Here is a 19,227-nt window from a genome sequence, read left to right on the forward strand (position 1 = left end):
CTCATTTTCCTAAGAAACTAGTCAATGCAGAAGTTCTCTGTCTATGAGGGGTGTTCAGCCTAAGGAAAGACGAAGTCAGACACCAGAATAGGTGAGGGAAACAGTGCCCGCCCTTCTTACCGAGAGTGCCGGACAGCAGGAACCATGTCCTTGACTTATTTTGTGTTCATCTGAATCACAAATCCAGCCCTCTAGACCAGGAAGGGGAGTTATGGGGTGACAGTCTGATTTCTCTTTTAATTTCAGTAAAAACAGGTGGACCTTGGGATGCCTGGGTGGCTCAGTCATTAAGTGTCTGCCTTCGGCTCAGGTCATGATCCCAAGGTCCTGAGATCGAGCCCCACATTGGGCTCTCGGCTCCATGGGGGTCTGCTTCTCCCTCTCCCACTCCCTCTGCTGTGCTCCCTCTCTCATTGCATCTCTCTGTCAAATAAATAAAACATTAAAAAAAAAAAAACAGGTGGACATTTAAGAATAATCTAAACAATAACGAAACAACTCAGTTACTATAGCTTGTAACTAAGGCACCAGTTCCTCACTCTGAAAATTGGCAATCAAAGGAAAGAATTAAGCAGTGATCATGCCTTTTCTGTGCACGTTGGATTTCAGCATAACCAGATTGCGCTGGTTGATGAGGGAAAGTTTTTCATTACAGGAGAATTCCTGCTACTAAAGTTAGAAGGGAAATTCGACTTAGAATGCTTGATTTTGTAGTCCCCCAAGTGAAATAATTGCTTCATGCAACTGTCATCAATGGATGCAATAATTAGGCCATTAGAATATTGATGGGGAAGGTCACACTTGAACCCACTAAAAGTGGGACAGCTACCATTACATTCGGTGCCCCCTGATGTGATGCAGTGAGAAGTACACAGAGTCACCTATGAACTGTTGTCTAAGAGATGAACTTGAGCTCAGTCAAGCCCATCTATAAGTTCACAGAAAACACAGGGGACAGAGGAACAAATTAAATGATACCACAAGAAAGCAAAATTAGAACACGGCTTTTTTCAGCAAGACAGTGGCATAAGGAGTAAAAGGAGGTGCCATGTAAAATTTACTTAAAGAGACATCTAATATTACATCTTGGGACTCCTGGGTGGCTTAGTAGTTAAGCGTCTGTGTTCAGCTCAGGTCATGGTCCCAGGGTGCTGGGATCGAGTCCCTCAGCAGGGAGTCTCCTTCTCCCTCTATCCTCTCCCCTGCTTGTGCTCTCTCTCTCTCTCTCTCTCATGCTTTCTCTCTCTCTCCCTCCTCCTTAAATTTAAAAAAAAAAATTCTAAAAAGGTCTTTTCTGGATCATTTAAACAAACCAAGTGTAACAGATTTGGGGGGAGGATGATATGAATACAATTTGGGTATTAGATGATACCAGAAGATCATTAAGTTTGTTAGACAGTGGCTTGTGGTTATATAAGAAAATGTCCATATTTTTAGAAATTCATACTCAAGTATATAAGGGGTAAAATAACAATTTCTGGGATTTACTTGAAAATCTTAATAAGAGGGGCGCCTGGGTGGCTCAGTTGATTAAGAGTCTGACTCTTAATTTTGGCTCAGGTCATGACCTCAGGGTCCTGGGATGGAGCCCATGTTGGGCTCCCAGCTCAGCGGGGAGCCTGCTTCTCTCTCAGCCTCTGCCCCTCCCCCTGGGTCACACTTGTCTCTCTTACTTGATTACTCGCTCTCTCAAATAAAAATCTTCTTTAAAAATATTAATAGGAAAAAAAATTAATAGGAAAGAAGGGAGAAATGGCAAAGAGAGAGAGAGAGGAAGACATAGGTGTGATGAAATATTGGTTAATTGTCAGATGAGCACACTGGAATATATGTCAATTTACTATTCTATTTGTTTGGAACTTTTCATGGTAAAAATACTAAGAAAAAGAGTAACAGAGCTCTCTCAGAGGTGGTAGTAGGGATCCACTGGGGCTGTAACTGGATAATGTCATTATCTGATGATTAAAAATGTCATGGTATTTTTCTGATTTTTTGAAGACATCTTTGCTAAAAGAAAAACTCATTTTGTTAGATTGGGGGGGCCATCCCTAGAAACCAATTCCATTGCCTTCCATCAAGCAACTAGAGAAGATTTGGGTAACAAATAATCTCTGGTGTGAAAGTGAATGCTGATCTTAGCTGGAATAACTTGCTTTCTTCAGCATCCGCAGTGGTGGTTCTCCAGGGACTTATCTGGCTACATGTGTTTTTCACATTTATTAGTGAAATTGGAGATTCAAGAATAAAACACAGTCCTCAGGAACATTTTGTTAATTTGTGACACACTAGAGATTTTTAGCCCATAAAGCAAATGAATGAGCTCCATGGGGGTATAACTGTTATTTTCACCCTGGAAGGCAGTAAAGACCCACTGTATTTATTAAGCACTTAGAGAATGAAAGTGAATAGTACTATGAAAATAGGAAAGTATACTCACACTACTGCTATTAATAGTGTAATTTTTTTTTTTTTGTCTGTTCTGAAGGAAAACCCATCAGATGAAAATTTAAAAGTGAAGGTAGACCTCTGCCTATATGGCTGTTTTATCTTAGGTAAGAATTTAATTCCATGTCAGTATTAAGTTGTTTTGTTTCTAGTCAGACAGGCTGGATCAGGTTACGGAAACTCACCCATTCTTTCTGGCAGGGCTGGAGAGAAAAAGAAATGAACAGACTAGATATTTGATTCAGGACCTTCCTGCTGAGCGGTTGCAAGGCCTGTGGGGCAACCCTCCATGTAAGCCAATGAGCCAGGCTATTTCCAACAGGTGTTGAAGATACTGGGCTGCTCGGGAGGCTTGGGTACAGAGCAGGCTGGTCCTCACACTGAATAAGTCCAGTTAAAGGTGATGCTCTGGGATGCTTGGGGGGCTCAGTCCCATAAGTGTCTGCCTTTGGCTCAGGCCATGATCCCAAGGTCCTGGGATGGAGCCTCCATGGGACTCCCTGCTGCTCCCCCTGCTTGTGCTCCCTCCCGCTCAAATAAATAAAATCTTAAAAAAATAAAATAAAATAAAGGTGATGCTCCAACAGGTAGGTGGGCTGTGTGAGATGTGGGGACTGATGCCAAGATGAGTGCTGAGCTGGGCTAGGCAGCCAAAGGAGAAGAACAAGAAAGGGGCATGGGCTCGAATGAGAAAAACTCACTCCTCAGACATTCCTTTGAAGGAATTCATTGAATGCCTTGCACTGAGGTCCATAGGAAGTGAGGAAGAAAGAGGCCTCATTCCCCACCAGTACCATGTTGCACAAGAACCCAGAATATACACTGGGAAGAGATTCCATGATAAAGTGATTCAGGTAACTCAGCCCTTGGCTATGTGTTGCTTTTTTCCTGAGCTTGTTTGGATCTTGACTTAAAAGACTGGAACATTTTATTTTGGAGAAACACTAGGAAAGAACCTATGGTTTATCTCTGCATGTATGAGGATGTGTGTGTGTGTCTGTGTAGCGGACAGACAGGGAACAGAGTCTAAGGCCCGAGAAGAGTAATTCCAGGGGCCATTCTTGTGCTTTGTCACTATCTTTACACAAGACTGTCAAAGCAGATGTCAGCAGTTCTGCCTCCATGAGACATTTGCTAGGGCAGATGGGACGGTAGCAAGGAGGACTATAGAGGGGATGGGCCAGGCAGGGAGATCCAGAGCAGGATCTGGAAGGAGCCTCTTGTCCCCACCCCAGCCCCCAGCTGTTGTAAGATGACCTTGCTGCCTTACAGTCTTAAACCCTGCCCATTACCAAGTGCCCTCCTCGTGCCAGCCATACACCTACCCCGGGTCCTCAGCCTCAGGGAGGAGGAGGCGGCTCAGCAGCAAGGAGCTGACTTCTGTTGCTAAGCACTGGGTGGCAGGTAAAAGACAGGGCTCTGCCCCTATCCCCACATCGCCCCCACTAAATGCTCCCAGAGTGCTCCTGACCCCAAAGCCAAACATGGTACCAAAACAACAAAAAGACACCCAGAGACCTGATGCCTCACTAGACCACATGTGAAAGCACCATGGGAACTGGGGGCCTTCTAAAAATATAAAGCATATGATAGGGACTCCGTCTCTAATGCCAAAGACAGGGCTGAAAAGCAAAATCCAAGGAGCTTTCATCCTTACTCTGCACTTGCCTAATTCTTTGTCAAGCTGAGCAACTTCAGTTATCCTGGTGCCAAAACCAAGGGCAAAATGCAGCCAAGTCTCTTGGGACGTCAAGGGCCTGAAAGCGCTGCAGGGAGGCCTGGGGCCCCCAGAGCCTCTGGACATCACCCTGGGAAAGGGCAAAACTTCAGCCTCCCCGTGGTCTTGGTGACATGCAGATGGCGAAAGCCCTAAGGAACCCCGTCTTAAATCAGTCAACAGCTGGCTGTATTCTAGAATGCAGGAAGCTATGGTTAAGAATTCAGCAAACCTTTATGCCTAGTACTAGGCTATTTCTACAGAAGAGGGTGAATGAGGTAAAACTGGGAATGAACCCCGCATCAGCCTCCTTAATGGTGGGCATTCACTTGGATGCTGGCAGAACATGGGTATGAGTGTAGAAACAGATCAGAAGCTTGTGGTTCTTACAACGTATTCTGCCCTCATTGTAGCTGAACTGTTCATCCCCTATGTTATCAGAGATCCTGGTCAGCATTCTGTAGCCAGCACACTTTTCCTTATGCTAGAGAGGGAGCTGTTTGGTACTGGGCACCCTGGGTATCTCTTGAAAAATACACTTGTATTTTTCATCTCCATGTGATGTCATTCATCTCCATGTCATTCACGGGTGAATGTCTTATTCTGTTTTGCCTTCTCCCCTCTATTGTTTTTAAACTTGTCATTTCAACTTTTCTGATGTGTCCCGATTGCTCTCCAGTCCCCAGAACTCATCAGTGAGCTCTACTCCCCAACCCCCACCTCCACGGACTCAGCGTGGGGGGGGGAGCCCGTTATTATTTATAAGTGTAATTCAGCTGTTGCTGTGTCTTTGAATGCACAGGGTAGTTGTGGGATTTTTAATTGCCATTTTCATCTATATAATTAAAATTAAATGAAAAAATGGATAGCCTCCAAAATCCGAATTAATTTTATGAGCACTTCTTGAGGGGAAAAAATATGTATAAACATGATAATTGTTACTTGATTTGCCTTCAGCACGACTAGAGGATTTTTACCTGCCTGAAGAGAAAATTAGTAATTTTAAATGAAAGGGAAAAAAAAAAAAAAGATTAGTCTGATACTCCTGGTGCTTCTTGCGGCTGAGAATCAAATATAATAATGCGGGGGCGCCTGGGTGGCTCAGTGGTTTAAGCCTCTGCCTTCAGCTCAGGTCATGATCTCAGGGTCCTGGGATCGAGCCCCATATCGGGCTCTCTGGTCAGCAGGGAGCCTGCTTCCCCCTCCCTCTCTGCCTGCCTCTCTGCCTACTTGTGATCTCTCTCTATCAAACAAATAAATAAAAATCTTTTAAAAAAATAATAATGCGGATGGGAAAATGATAAATAACTCTGGGTATCACATTCAAACAGTACACTGTGAGATTGGAACTCTGTGGATCCAGCTTGCCTCATGCCAGTCTGGAATTTTTTCCTTACCCATTGGTTCATCACTGATGTTTACACATTCCTCAAGAAAATGACTTTACCCGCAAATCCAAACCTCCTTCATGCTCGGAAACAAGCATTCCGCCTCCTTCCTCTGCTCTGCAAGTGTGACAATGCACACAGAAGCGGAGAATAAGGAGAAAACAAAAAGGCAGGTTTTTTTTGTGTTTTTTGTTTTGTTTTGTTTTTTGTTTTAAATCCATTGGGCCCACCAAGGTTGCCGTCTCTGGACTCCTGAAGCGCCTGACGGACATGTTTATAAAGACCCGGATGGTCACTTTATTTGGAATGACAAACTCCCCGCTCCACATAATGAGGTCAGTGAAGCATCCAGAAAAGAAACGTATAATTTGGTAGCGTGGGTCTGTAAGCACAGCCCTGCCGAGACTATTTAAGTTTAATGAAGCAGCTACTTTGCTGCTACACACTCCTAGTGAATGGCCTCCTTGGCGTGTTTTTGAAAACTTAAATGTTGCTGGTAATCATGTCCCAGCAATCTCCTTGGAGAGCTTTTGTGCCCTGTTCTCAGAAGAAATATGCTGCTTTTACATGTTAATGGTTTTGAATTAGTCATTTGCTCCATTTTCACTGGGAAAGGAAGGTCAGTGTGTGATTTCCCGCCTGCCTTCATTTTCTGTGCACATTCAGGAAACTCCAAGTCCGTTCATGGCATGCCGTGCACTGTCTGCTTATAACATGCCTCAAAAGCCGGGGAAATGTTCTATCAAAGAGTGTTCCTATTCTCAGAGACTGTTCTTAGAATTCTGAGGCTAAAAGTCTCCCTCAGAGGGGAAAGTTCATGGACAGGCCATTATTACTTTTTTTTCCCCCTTGTTTCAATCACTGACCAACATGCACTGTCCGTTCATTGGTCTCATTGAGGAGGCCTTGCTCCCTGTGTATGCAGACCTCTAGGAAGGCTAAGGGATGTTTTCAAGATGCCTTCCTAAAGCAGAGTTGTTCATGTAAAACTAAGGTCAGGCTTCCGAATCCTGGGCCAGTTTTAATGATGTGCAACTCTGGGACCAGAAAGACTGCTAGCCATTCTCCCAAATTTAGGGCAGTGTCCCCTGAGTAAGCAAGGGCATGATGGCTGGTGGAAAGGGGCCATGTCCTCGTGGCTCTGCAGCTCCTAAGAGGGTCCGTGGAACCCTCCTCAGGAAAAGTAAAGCCAGACTTGAAATGGCCGGACTCTGCACCATCAGAAACTTCAAAAGAATAGCCACTAGTTTCTTAAAAAAAAAAAAAATTCTTGGAGTGGATAAAAGAATGAATAAATTTGCTTCTTGATTTGCTTTGTTGACCAACTCTGGTTGTGGGGGTGACAGAGGACCCTTCTAGAACATATTGAGACCTGAGGAACCCACTTCTTAAAAATCTCTGGCATTGTGTGGGTCAAGTTTGGAGGTCCATGCTTGCTGTAGACTGCCCCTCCAGGTTTGGGGCCTGCTCAGTCCACTGCCAGGCAGCCTGCCTGACCAGGTCAGTGCCGCTAACACACATACTCTTACACTCAGATGTTTACCTGTAATCCATGATAATGTGTACACCCCAACAGAGATGCCATCCTAACGGATTCCACCCCGAAACAGCCATATTGTCCTAAATCTAAGAGATGAAAGTCGACTGGTCACTGAAAATGCAGCTGTAATGGAAACAAGCCTGAAAAGGAACTTGAGCATAGCTTGCATTCTATTTTCCAGTATATTTATCATGGGCTAGATAAGGGAAGGTCATAGTGGCTGCTGTAACATATAACCCAAGGATCTCCGGCAGAATAGCAGGTTCTCCCCACCTACCCTCATTAAACATTTTCATGGACAAGGGAAAAATCTGTGTTCAAGGATCTGAACAGACAGGGCTGGGGAGAACGAGAAGAAGTGCATGAACAAGGAAGAAGGTGCCTCCATGCCACCTGCCAATGGGATGGAGTGGCACAAGGTCAGAGCTCAAGCATGATCCAGGAGGACAGCACGGCAGAAGCTCACCAGCCATAGAGGATGATGGTTTTCAAAGATAGAAACGAAATATCGCTCAGCTTACAGTAAGAGCAGGAATGAAGGTAGCTGTGGCAGTAATTCGCTACACGTGGCTCAGTCTAGGTCACAAAGCATGTTCACATTTATTATTTGAGGCCTTACCAACACCCCGACCAAGTGGCTCAGGAAGTATTAGTGCCTTCATTCCAAATATGCAAGAAATCTCAACTGTGGCTCAGAAGCTGAGTGATAGACCCCAGTGAGTGCCGAGCCAAGGTGCAGGCTTGGGGGCCCTGCCTCTGAGAACAGAACTTCTTCCCCTAGCTCTGCAATCCTCCAGTTTGCCAGGAGGTTCCAGGGGCTGCTGGGGCCAGGGGGCAGTGGAGGTGAACAGAGCCCCCCGCCTCCCCTTCTCCGGACGCGTCCTGCTGGTGCCAGCCATGTTCCCATGGAAATCACTTACCAGAGGCAGACTGTTCAGAAACATGGCAATGATTAGCTGCTGCCCGGTTGGTTCCTTGCTTTGGTGAAACCTGAACTCCGTCCTTTAAAGGGGTCACAGTTTAACAGACAGGCCTTTTGTATCTTAACAATGGTCCCATCAGGCTTTCTTTCACGGGGCCATGCCCTCCTCTTTTGCTATCTTCCTCTCGTCCACCTAGCGCCGCCGTTTTCACTGTGTGCAGCTGGACTTGGCCGGTGCCAAATCATGTTTTATTCGCAGCCTGAGAAAGCAATTAGACAAGCAGTCAAGCCTGGCCAACAAAGGACTTGTCCTACCAGTGCAATCTGATGTTCAAGTTTACAGAGACACGCCACCCCCCACCGGTGCGGTGTTTTTGCCCTGAGAAATCCCCGAGAGCCGAATTCTTGAGTGAACTAGGAAGATACTCTCCCACAGGAACAGCAGTGTTGATAAGAAAGCAGTTGAATGGTGCTTGAAATTTTGCAGGAAGATCAGTGGAAGCCCAGTTAGGCTGCAAACGGACAGCTCAGCTCTTTCTAGCATCCACAGCCACCGCCTGCTGTTTTCCCAGGTGGCTCTGAAGGAGACAGGGAAATGCAGCGGGCCATTTGTCACTGCCCCAGGTGCAACATATGCAAGCCAACTGGCGCATGCATCCTGCAGAGGCCGTCTCCTGCCCCAGGCCTGGTCCAGGCCTCCGGATTTCCTTTTGACTGAGACTGGGGAGAACGACGCTCCCATCTCTCCTCCTCCACCTGAGGAGATGATGAGATCCGCTCTTGTGGGGTGGGAACCAACTCAGCCCTTCCCACCAAGACCTCAGATGTCTATGCTCCGTACTAGCCTTTACACGCCATTTGCAATTCAAGATGTGGTCTTTTAGAAGCAATGGGAACTCATCACAGGCACTCCAGTCTTGGAATTTCAAGGTACTTCTGGTGCTTGGTGTCCAGCAAATACGACAATATGTTCTTCAGTGAGTGCCAGACCAGAGTGACCCATCAGGCAGGTCCCCATTGGGGCCCAGGGCTCTGAAGGAATAGCCCAAGAGAAAGCAAGCTTGAGGAGCTTTCTGTCCCTTTAGGCTCAACTATGTGCCCGGCACCCACTATGAACGGAAGAAACGGATCAGATGGCCTTTGATATCTCTTTTGCCTTTGAGAAGAGAAATGAAGTCCATCGCCCAGAAGTGAAATTACAGATATAAAATAAGTTTAAAGGGGACTCTAGTTCTAGAATTGTTAAGGGCATTTTTATGGCAGATTTAGGTCATATATTTAAAATGGCTTCCTTTGATGAGAACTTAATCTGTGTTATAAGTGAATGAACTTGGGGACATTGTGTGCCTAAGTGATGTCCTTTCACTGGGGCAGTCTAACTCCTCCTGACAGCCCTGGTCCCCTTTCCTCCCTCTGTGCATCCCTCCTCTGTCTCCCACCTCGTCCATCGAGCACAGGGAGGGAGGGTTTGGTCCTGTGAGTTGAAGTTACGCAAAACCCAAAAATAGCTCTCAGTGCATGCAGACATAATGATTCCATGCAGCAAGAAGGTCACTGTGTCTGCTTTTCCTGCCAACACACTCCTAGCTCTTCATCTATGGCTGCCTTGTGAGGCCAGAGAGCTGTGCCAGGAAGTTACCCTGGGTGACTGGGAGGCATTATGAGAATTTATAATAATGTCAGTGGGGTTTTAGAAGAGCAGGCCAGGGGAAGGAGATTAGGTGCAGTTTTAGAAGTTGGGGTTTGAACATCCTTCCGTTCTGTGGCCTGAGAGCTACCATAACTCAGTTACTTAAAAAAAAAAAAAAAAAAAAAATCTGGCCTCTGCTACAAATCAACTCCACCCTGTGAACCCTGCCAAAAATTAGAAAGATATCTCTGCCGAAAGTTTAGCATGGTTATCCGAGTGGTGGGGTTATGAGTGAGTTCTGTTGTTTTCCTTGTATTTTTCTGTACTTTCTCTAACATACAGTTTCTGGCTTCGGCCATGTAAAAAGAAAGAAAGGCAACAAATCCTATTTAAAAAACAAAACCCTATAGGGGTGCCTGGGTAGCTCAGTGGGTTAAAGCCTCTGCCTTCGGCTCAGGTCATGGTCCCACGGTCCTGGGATGGAGCCCCTCATCAGGCTTTCTGCTCAGCGGGGAGCCTGCCTGCCCCTCTCTCTCTGCCTGCCTCTCTGCCTACTTGTGATCTCCGTCTGTCAAATAAATAAATAAAATCTTTTAAATAAATAAATAGCAAAACGAAACAAGCTAATCATGCAATTGTACCCTTGTATGTTACTGCCTGGCAGTTGAGAAGCCTGTGTCCTCACATCATGCCTCAGGTCAGGGCTGGTGTCCAGAATCCCCTCCCCACCACCAGCTTCCAAAGGTGTCCCGGCAGAGAGCAGACCACAACACAGAGAGGATTTGTGTCAGCCAAGGACAAGAATGGGAACATGCTCGAGTGAGGCCAGCCAGACACCATAGCAGCAAGGAGGGGATTCCCTTCCCGTCCAACTGTCTCTGATGTTCAGGCCTCCCTGACATCTGCGTGTTAGGAGGGAGGGCATCAGTTCATCTGCAAACACTGCATTCTTCTCCTAAGAATATCCATTTGATGCACATTGTTCTGGAAGTTGGGAAGATCCTGTTTTCCAGACCCGGAGGGATCAAGTACTATTTAATAACTGGGAGAAACAGCCAGCAGAAAACAAGCTTTTGAAGAATTCCTGAAGTCCTCCTGGGGCTGTGGGATGGATTTGCCTCAGTTTGGGGCCTTTGCCATGCAGTCTGCTTACTGATGTGAACTCAGTCCAGCAACCAGTCCTGCATCTGTCTATGGAGTCTGGGCCCTGTTTGGCTCCAGCGCTTGAGGGGAGCAGGCTGGGCAGAAACAGCCATACTTCTAAAAGTGAGATGCAACTCTTACAAGTTTCTATAACAATCTCTATGTTTCATGCATCACGTGCAGACTTCTTACTGGATACAGTGCTCATACCAGCGGGTATGACTACTTTGAATCTGAGGTCCAGTTCAAGCCCATACCACCCCAACTGGGGACAGAATTCTTTGCAGGCTATTTGACAAGGCTATGTGTCAGGGAATGGATTGTTTTTAACAGGCAGTGGAGCTCTCACCCATCCTCATTTCTTGCATTCTTCTGTGTGATTCTCTATGATGAGGCAGTATTCCACTAACAAAGACTTGATTCTAATATTTGATGGCGATATCCATTAAGAAAAAAATGTAAAAAGCTCAAACAACTAATCACTTCCCATGAATAGCTATTTAAGACAAGGCTAAAATAGGTTAAGTTTTTAAAGGAAGTTAATTATCACGATATATTAAGTAGATAATTGTATTATGGGACACAGATACAGCAACAGTCAGAAAGGTGGACATTAATTTATTCTTTCGGGCCAATAACTGTCCTAGAAGCTGCTACTTCGCCAGTCTTTTTTTTCCCCCCTTCCTCTCTGTTTTTAATCTTAGCATCTTAGAATGAAGCTGAATGGGGAATAAATTGCTTACCAGAAAAAAGAGTTGCAACCGGTTTTAATAATGATTCTAGTAACTTTGAGAGAGTGTCAACAAAGACTTATTGCTTCTCTGGCAACAGAGCAGGGGAACTGCTTATCTCCTCTTCAGATCGGGCTCCAGAACCAGCACACCCTCCCCTCTCCAAGAGCGGGGCTCCTGAATGTTTATGGACACCGACACGCTCGCTCTTCCGCTCATAAGCACGTCCACGCTGTCTTGGGGGCTCTGTGCGCGTGCGCGTGCGCGCGCGTACCTGACGTGGTAACCAGACGAGGCGCCGCGTCTAGACTCCCCCTGTTATTTATATTAAATAATGACATGATGATGTGGGTGGCCTGCAATTCCCCCGTTTTCTGTTAACCACCCTGCCCAAGTAAACTATTTCCTGATCTCTCCTAGATGGAAATCCTCTATGAACGTGGAAGCCATTAGCAGAGTAATTGCTGTCTGTTACCATGACAACCAGCCGCTGCAGTCACCTGCCCGAAGTGTTGCCAGACTGCACCAGCTCGGCTGCGCCTGTGGTGAAGACCGTGGAGGACTGTGGCAGCCTAGTGAATGGGCAGCCACAGTATGTCATGCAAGTTTCGGCCAAGGACGGGCAGCTGCTGTCAACAGTGGTGCGGACTCTTGCCACCCAGAGGTAGTACCGCTATTAAAATAATTGAATCTGTAATTGATCCGACGACTCTCTGTCAGATGGAGAGAGGCCAGAGGGAACGTAATTAGTGCTCAGGTCTTTGTGTCAGGTGAGAGGAGGTGCTACCCAAGTTCTCTTCTCGCCGTTTCTATAGCGATGGGGCATAAAGCTCAAATTCCCCTTGTTGAGTTTTCCTCTTCAAGTCAAACGTACAGAGAGAGTCAGGCAGGCAAAGACCCCACAAAACACAGGGTGCTTTCACTGTGTTTGGTATGTGGACACTGCCATGGTAATTATGCTCTTGTTGCCAGGCGCTAACAAAGGTGGCCCTTTGTGAGGCTTGGAGGAAGGAGGCACCTGATTTCAGGTGACAGAGCCAAAGTGATTAGACTTGTGGGCACAACTGCTGAAGAGACACTCCTGGTGCTTGTGCCAGTCAGCGCTGGCTGATGGAGCACCGCCCGGGGCTTCTTCCTGGGTGAGCCTCTTCTCTGGCACGTCCCCATTTGGGGGCCTCTTCTGCAGCCCCCTCCTTTGTGCCCCATGGGCCCCCCAACTTCTGAGCCTTCCCAACACACCCTGCCCTACAAGGTCCTTTAGTTCAAATTACCACAACTTGTCTCCCCTGAATGAGGAACCGAAGAGAGGCCAAAGGCTCCAAACAGCGCAGAGATGGCTCATCCAGGCCAGCACTTTGCCCCTGGAGGTCTCTCCTCTTATGCTTTTGCTCTCCAACAGCAGGCTGAGAGCCATGGGCTGCCCGGCCAATACATGCTCCTTGGCTTCTCCAGCTTTCCGTCAGGATAAGTAGGGACATGTCTGATCAATAAACATATGGTGGGTATCAACACTGGATCTGACCTCCGATACGAGCACCACTTCTGACCCAGAAGCTTTAGGCCAGTCACTCACACACTAACTGCTTACCTCGGTCGGAGCAAGTCAACCACACCCTACAGCAGAGACCCCGGCCCACACGCACCTCTGGCAGGACTGCTGGCAGCACCAGAGCATTTCCTGTCCCAGCCTGGACATGGTGGCCACCAGACATAGACTCACACCCTTGTGTATCTTGGAAACGCTGCCCATGCATCTTCAGCTGATTGGCACAGCTTTTGCTAAGGGATGAAGTAGAAAGAAGTCAATATATATTTTCCCACCTCTCGAAAAGCTTCTAACAATTGGTTAGGACTCAGAATATGACAAGGCGATGAGCATCATTGCTCATCTCTGAACTGAGACAAGTCACTGTATGTGCACCCAACACCCTGGCAGCCTTGAGACACCGTGTTTAGTCAGGAAGAACAGGCTACAGAGCTAAGACGACTTAGACCTGTGAGGCGGGGTGTGTTTGTGCACATGTGTATCAGGGGTTTTCACATGTTCTCATCACGAGGTCGTTTAAACCAGATTATTTCCAACTTTCACACACACTTGACTCAGTGGGAATGAAGGAGCCAAGAGGAGCCAGAGAAAGGTCAACTCCTTCATCTCCCAGCCCTGAGTGGGTCCCACTTCCGGGCAAGCAGGAAGGAAGTCTTTTCCTCTTTTAATCCCCTTTCAGCCTTCACTCATTCCCAGGATCATCCCAGAAAGGCCCATGGGAAATAGTGCTTCCATGGCTGTTTCCATTTGGCTCATACATGGTGTCAAAGAGAGCAATGGGTCCAGGTCAGGTGGGAGCAGGTAGAGAGGCTGGTCCTCAGGCGGGCACATACAGGGATAACATGGTTTAAAACCAAATGCCCAGTAAAGGACAGTATGAGAAGTGATACAAGATGATGTCTATCAAAAAGGAACGGTCTTCTCCCAAGACACAGTATGCACAGGAGCTGAGGCCATCTTAGTTTGAGCCCTTCATTGGCTACTAACTTCCCTGATGAGCACTACATCATTTGATTTTTCCCTGACCTCAGTTTTCCTGTAAGTGAAAATAGTCACCATTAACAGCACGTTTGCTGCATGCTGGTCCTTATTCTAAGCTTCAGATTTGGGCCATCTTTTCTTATCCTCACATCACCTACAGGGAAGGCAGACACCATTCTTTGCACCTGTGTTAGAGAGGAAGAAACTAAAGTACAGAGAGATGACTTACTTGCACCAAGTCCGCCAAATGGTAGGCAGCAGAGCTGGGGTCCAGAGCCTGCCTTTTGAACCACCATGCCGTGTGCCTTCCCAGAAAGCACAGGGCTGGTTTGTCTTTTTCCAGATTAATGGCAGAGCTCGCGACCGAGGCCGTCTCCATAGGACATAACTCATTACTTGCATTCAGCTTAGCGCCCATAGCATCCCAGAGAGCATCCTTGGAAAGCTCCAGGACCACCTGCCCTCAGCTCGGGGCTCTGGGTCAGACAGCACTTCCATGTTAGGGCTTGAGAGTTCGCTGCCAGTTAACCCGCCTCCCCTCACTCTCCCACCCTAATGAGAGAAGAAATGAAGAGAACCTCTGAGTACCTGAAAATGTCCTGGTTTGGTTCAAAAGACAGAATTTGCCTATAAACTGCAGCTGATGTCATTTCAAAACAATTTCTGTTTTTAATATGAGGGACAGTTCTTGTTTTCTGATTGGGAGTTTGCCTGAACAACATCCTTGTCCAAGACAAAAGTAACAGGCTACTCACATTCACCCACTCTCAGCCCTGGGCCACCCTCTCCTTCTTTATATCTGCAACAGGAGATGCCCAAGGACCCCGGCCCTGGCCCCCACTGCCATGTACACAGAGTGTACCTCTAGGGTCTGAATGCAGGGGTCTGTTTGAGCGGCTGCTGCCGGGGAAGGTCTGAAGGACCCAGAGCCAGAGGACTGTCCTTATGGTGACGGCGTCCAGCTTGGTGAAAAGCAGATGCCCCTCCTTCTCTTGCAGCCCCTTCAATGACCGGCCGATGTGCAGGATCTGCCATGAGGGCAGCAGCCAAGAGGACTTGCTCTCCCCCTGTGAATGCACGGGGACCTTGGGGACAATCCATCGGAGTTGCCTGGAGCACTGGCTGTCATCCTCAAACACCAGCTACTGTGAACTCTGCCACTTCCGGTTTGCAGTCGAGCGCAAACCCAGGCCGTTAGTGGAGGTCAGTAATTGGGGCACATCCTGAAAACTTCACTCTAATGAGCAAATGATGTCTGCTTTTATGCCCGAATCGCAAACCGGGTGCAGCTCAGTGAAGCACAGCAGTAGCAGCGTGTGAATGTGTGTGTGTGTGTGTGTGTGTGTGTGTGTGTGTGTATGTATGCATGTGTGTGAGAGAGACACAGAAGCAGCTCACACGCTCACTCCGGAGCCAGCAGTAGAAAGGTGATCTCTGAGAGGAGACAGGAGAGGGCAAGTCAGTGTGAGGAGAGTGGGGAAGTTGACAGAGCTGCTCTCCCTTTTCCCATCCCTGTGAAGTGGAACAAACAGATCCATCACACTCTGCCAGTTTATACACCATCTGCCCAGTTTGAAGCAACAGGTAAGTGGGCATTTGGGTTGCATAGCCTGAGAGGTCTCTGAGGAAAAAAAGAGGTGCAGAGGAAAATGGATGCCAACTCAGCCTTCTGGGCTTTGAATAAGTTCCATGACCTTAGGTAAGTTACTATGAAGCTTAAACGAGGTAAGATTTCTAAAGCACTTAGAATACCAAGTACATATCCAAGTGTTTGAATTTTTTTTAAAAATCCTGTAGGAAATTATACACAAGCTTCTTTCAGCTAATAGCCTAGCATTGGAATCTCTTTTCTTTAAAAGGCAGGCATTTCAACCCAGCCATTAAAATGGTATGACGTTCTTTCATATTTTAGGAGCCACACATTTCTACTTTAGACCAAGGATCTAGTCCTATATTAGCTAGAAGCATCAGAAAATATCATTAGGCTATTTTGTCCTCTCTCCTACCCTCAATTTCTACCGGTCAATTAAAAATTTGATATTAGCAACAATAAATATTCTAATGTATTATGAGCCAGAGCTAATTGAAAGAGACCAAGACCAAGATTATGGGCCTCTAATCTAGACCCACTGATAACCTACCCCTTCTTTAAGCAGCTGACCTGGCAGAACTTTGGCATTAAACTAAAGCTAGAAATCAAGATGCCCTTCTTGGAGACTATTTAAAACAGGACATTAGCTTCTCGGCCTTATAGCTCTGGAGAGCTCTCATATACCTGGTCTCCTGTTTGACCTTGAAAATTTAATCAGGACCTATAAACTAGGGCCTGTTTTAGCTATGACTTACTTGCCAAATGGCATGAAATTTATTTGACTTGCCTCAATACACCTCCGCTTTAAGACTCTGGATCGAGTGACCTCTTAATTTAGCGGTCTTGCTGCTTGACATCCACTATCAGAAATTCCTATTTGCAGAGTGCCCATCAGGGATCTGGCCCCATGCCACATTTCTAGGATTTACATTTCAGAACTTCTCTGCAGAGGCAGGAGTGGGGGGTAAGTATAATTAAACGATAAACAAGGGGGGTGAGGATGTCTCAAGCTCAAAGGCAAAAGTTAAAAAAGCCTATTTCATCTTTCCAGAAATTTCTGGAACCTCCCCAAGTTGATATTGCACCTTCTCCAGGGAAGCTATCTTCCCAGAATAAAAACAAAATGAAATTAAAACAAACAAACAAACAAACAAAAAACACAACAAAACAACCATAACGCTGCTTTAAAAGGGCTACATAGTCCAGTGGTCTTTACTGGTATCTCCCCAGTAAAGAAGACCCTTATTTTCGCTCGGTAAAAATCCCAGTGTGTGTGTGTGCATGTGTGTGCACACACATGCACACATATCGGTTTTGCCCAGCTGACTTGCCTGTGTGGAATCACCCAGTGAACCTCTTCCATCTTGGAGAGGAAAACATCCACCCAGACACAGAGGTTCTTCAAAGCTGCTTATGCGAGGCCACAGACTCTGGGATCTTAGGCTGCTGTCATTAGACAAGGAATTGGGGCAAATGACCTTGAGAATGTGTGAGGTGCTCTGTAAGATTTAGGGCCTTGCCTACAAAAACTTTACCCAAACGGTCACCGGTGGTGAAATTTTCATTGCACAAATGGAATGTGACATTTTTCAGAGTTAATGATGATTGAGCAAGTTGAAAGTGAAAGGCAAACCTTCTCAAGCCGGGGGAGGCTGGCCGTTTGATCATCCCATGGCGAAATGAACTTGCTGTTTGACCATAAGCCATAAAAAGAAGTTGTCTTTGGTTTCTCAGCTGGAGGACAAATGAGAACCAGGTGCAGGCAGATTTTTCAACAAATGACATTACTAATTGACTTTTCCACTCTTACCAAAGGGCAGGTTTTTTCATACTGAGCTGTGCTTCATATTTTTATCTCAAGATAACCATTCATCTTTTTTGGAACATCAGCAAAACCCTCCTGGGTTAAGCATTGGGTGTATTGTTACTTTACTTCTCATTTGCACTCTTTCAGTTGCTTTAATCATTTTTGTATCTACCATTGGATCTGCCTTCTCATTAAAGCAAGAAAATTCTATAACATTGAATTTCAAAATCAATGTGATAATAATAGCTTCTTGTTTACTAGAGGAAGCGGTTGAAAAAGTCATTTATAAATGTTATTTGTCAGCACCCAGGTGTTAACATTGGTCAGAATCACCATCACACCTCAAACTCCCACTGTTCAGGGAACTCCCCCAGTCCCTCATTCAGCATAGCCCTCATCCCCCTGATCACCACCGCTGTTTGGAAGACACTGCGCCATCCCTTCCTTTCCTACACTCTGTGCTGCCAGCAGCTGGATGTTCATTTTTCACAGATCAGAAACCCAGCGTATCTGTCTCCAAGTTTCTATTCATAAAGGCCAAATCATTATTTGGGCATTATCTCCTCACTTAACCAGTGCCCAACTTGAGACACAGCTCAGTTTCTCAGAGCTGCTGTAGGGAGGGGAGGGTGAGATAGGGGCTTCCCATGATATCCTTAGTCCCTATAAATACTTTTTAAAAAATACATTCCACACTTAAAAATGAGGACACCCTTCGATATAATCCTTTGATATGATCATCTTCTCGAGGTATAAATCTCAATAAGATGATTTTGCATGTGCCTATCTACTAACCTACCTACCTCCATGGGCAGACTAAATCTTTTAGTGTCCTCTGGTAAATTCATTGCCAGTTTTACATCCTAATTTTTTATTTTTTTTATTTTTTTGCTGCTAAGTAAGCCAGTATAATAACAAAAGCTAGTTTCAACCCAAGAGAGCTTCATTGTAGTCATCTGGTTTACTCAGATGTGGGTGGATTTCCTCTAGTCCAGCATCTTAAAACTCTTAAGGTCTGTGTCAATCAGGCAAGCTTGAAAGGGAAGCATTCACACTGTACATAGCAAAAAAGGAAGAGCAGATACAACACACATACATCTCACACCTCCACGGGTAGCACTTCTCTCCTCTGAAGCCGGCATCTTTTTCATTGATGATGGAAAATTTACCCAGTGGCAATTTGTCAGATAAATTATCCCCAAGAATAATGACCTGGTAGAATGCAGTAAATAGACAGACACTAACCATAAAAGGATTCGCTGAATGACCAGCCTGGGTGGTTTTATGGGCTCCTTCCTGCTCATTTTCAGTTTTCCTCATCTCTCTCTGCAAATTGAACTCTGATACCGTTCTTTTACAACAAAGGGAAAAATACAGAAAACCAATAAAAATACCATGATGCATTCCCCAAAATGTGTGCCTTGACTGCCGCCCACCACTGTGATTGCGTGTGTGATGGAGCAGTTTGCCAAGGAAACCCATCTTATTATGTGCAAACAGCGTGCTTGCAACATGAGTTTCCACTGATGGGAGTATCTGGCACTGGGCTCTCCTAAGACATGTATCAGTAACACCCACCCTTGCCCGGGAGACTTATGAAGTCATAGATCAGCTCAGCACCGTCCTGATTAAAATGAAATAGCCAGGAAATGGTGCAAATCTGGGGTGGGGGAGGGCTTCCTAGGATCTGCTCTTCCTCTGATCACAGAGACATGGTGATTTTTCACAGAGGGAGTGATTAGGTTTCCGTATTCCTAGTTCCTTTACACAGACCCAGTTGATTGAT

At 46.1% G+C, this 19,227-nt stretch overlaps 1 protein-coding gene across 1 annotated transcript in view; it reads left to right on the forward strand.

Moving 5' to 3' along the window:
* MARCHF3 (membrane associated ring-CH-type finger 3) overlaps positions 1 to 19,227 on the forward strand; it is a 137,318-nt gene that overhangs the window by 89,724 nt on the left and 28,367 nt on the right. The window contains exons 2-3 of the mRNA XM_044228478.1: positions 11,937 to 12,180; positions 15,042 to 15,246. Coding sequence (XP_044084413.1) covers positions 11,993 to 12,180; positions 15,042 to 15,246 — 393 coding nt within the window. The 5' untranslated portion in view covers positions 11,937 to 11,992. The remainder of the gene's footprint in view (positions 1 to 11,936; positions 12,181 to 15,041; positions 15,247 to 19,227) is intronic.

The sequence above is a fragment of the Neovison vison genome, chromosome 1 (assembly GCF_020171115.1).
Source record: "Neovison vison isolate M4711 chromosome 1, ASM_NN_V1, whole genome shotgun sequence".
In the NCBI taxonomy this organism is placed as follows: domain Eukaryota; kingdom Metazoa; phylum Chordata; class Mammalia; order Carnivora; family Mustelidae; genus Neogale; species Neogale vison.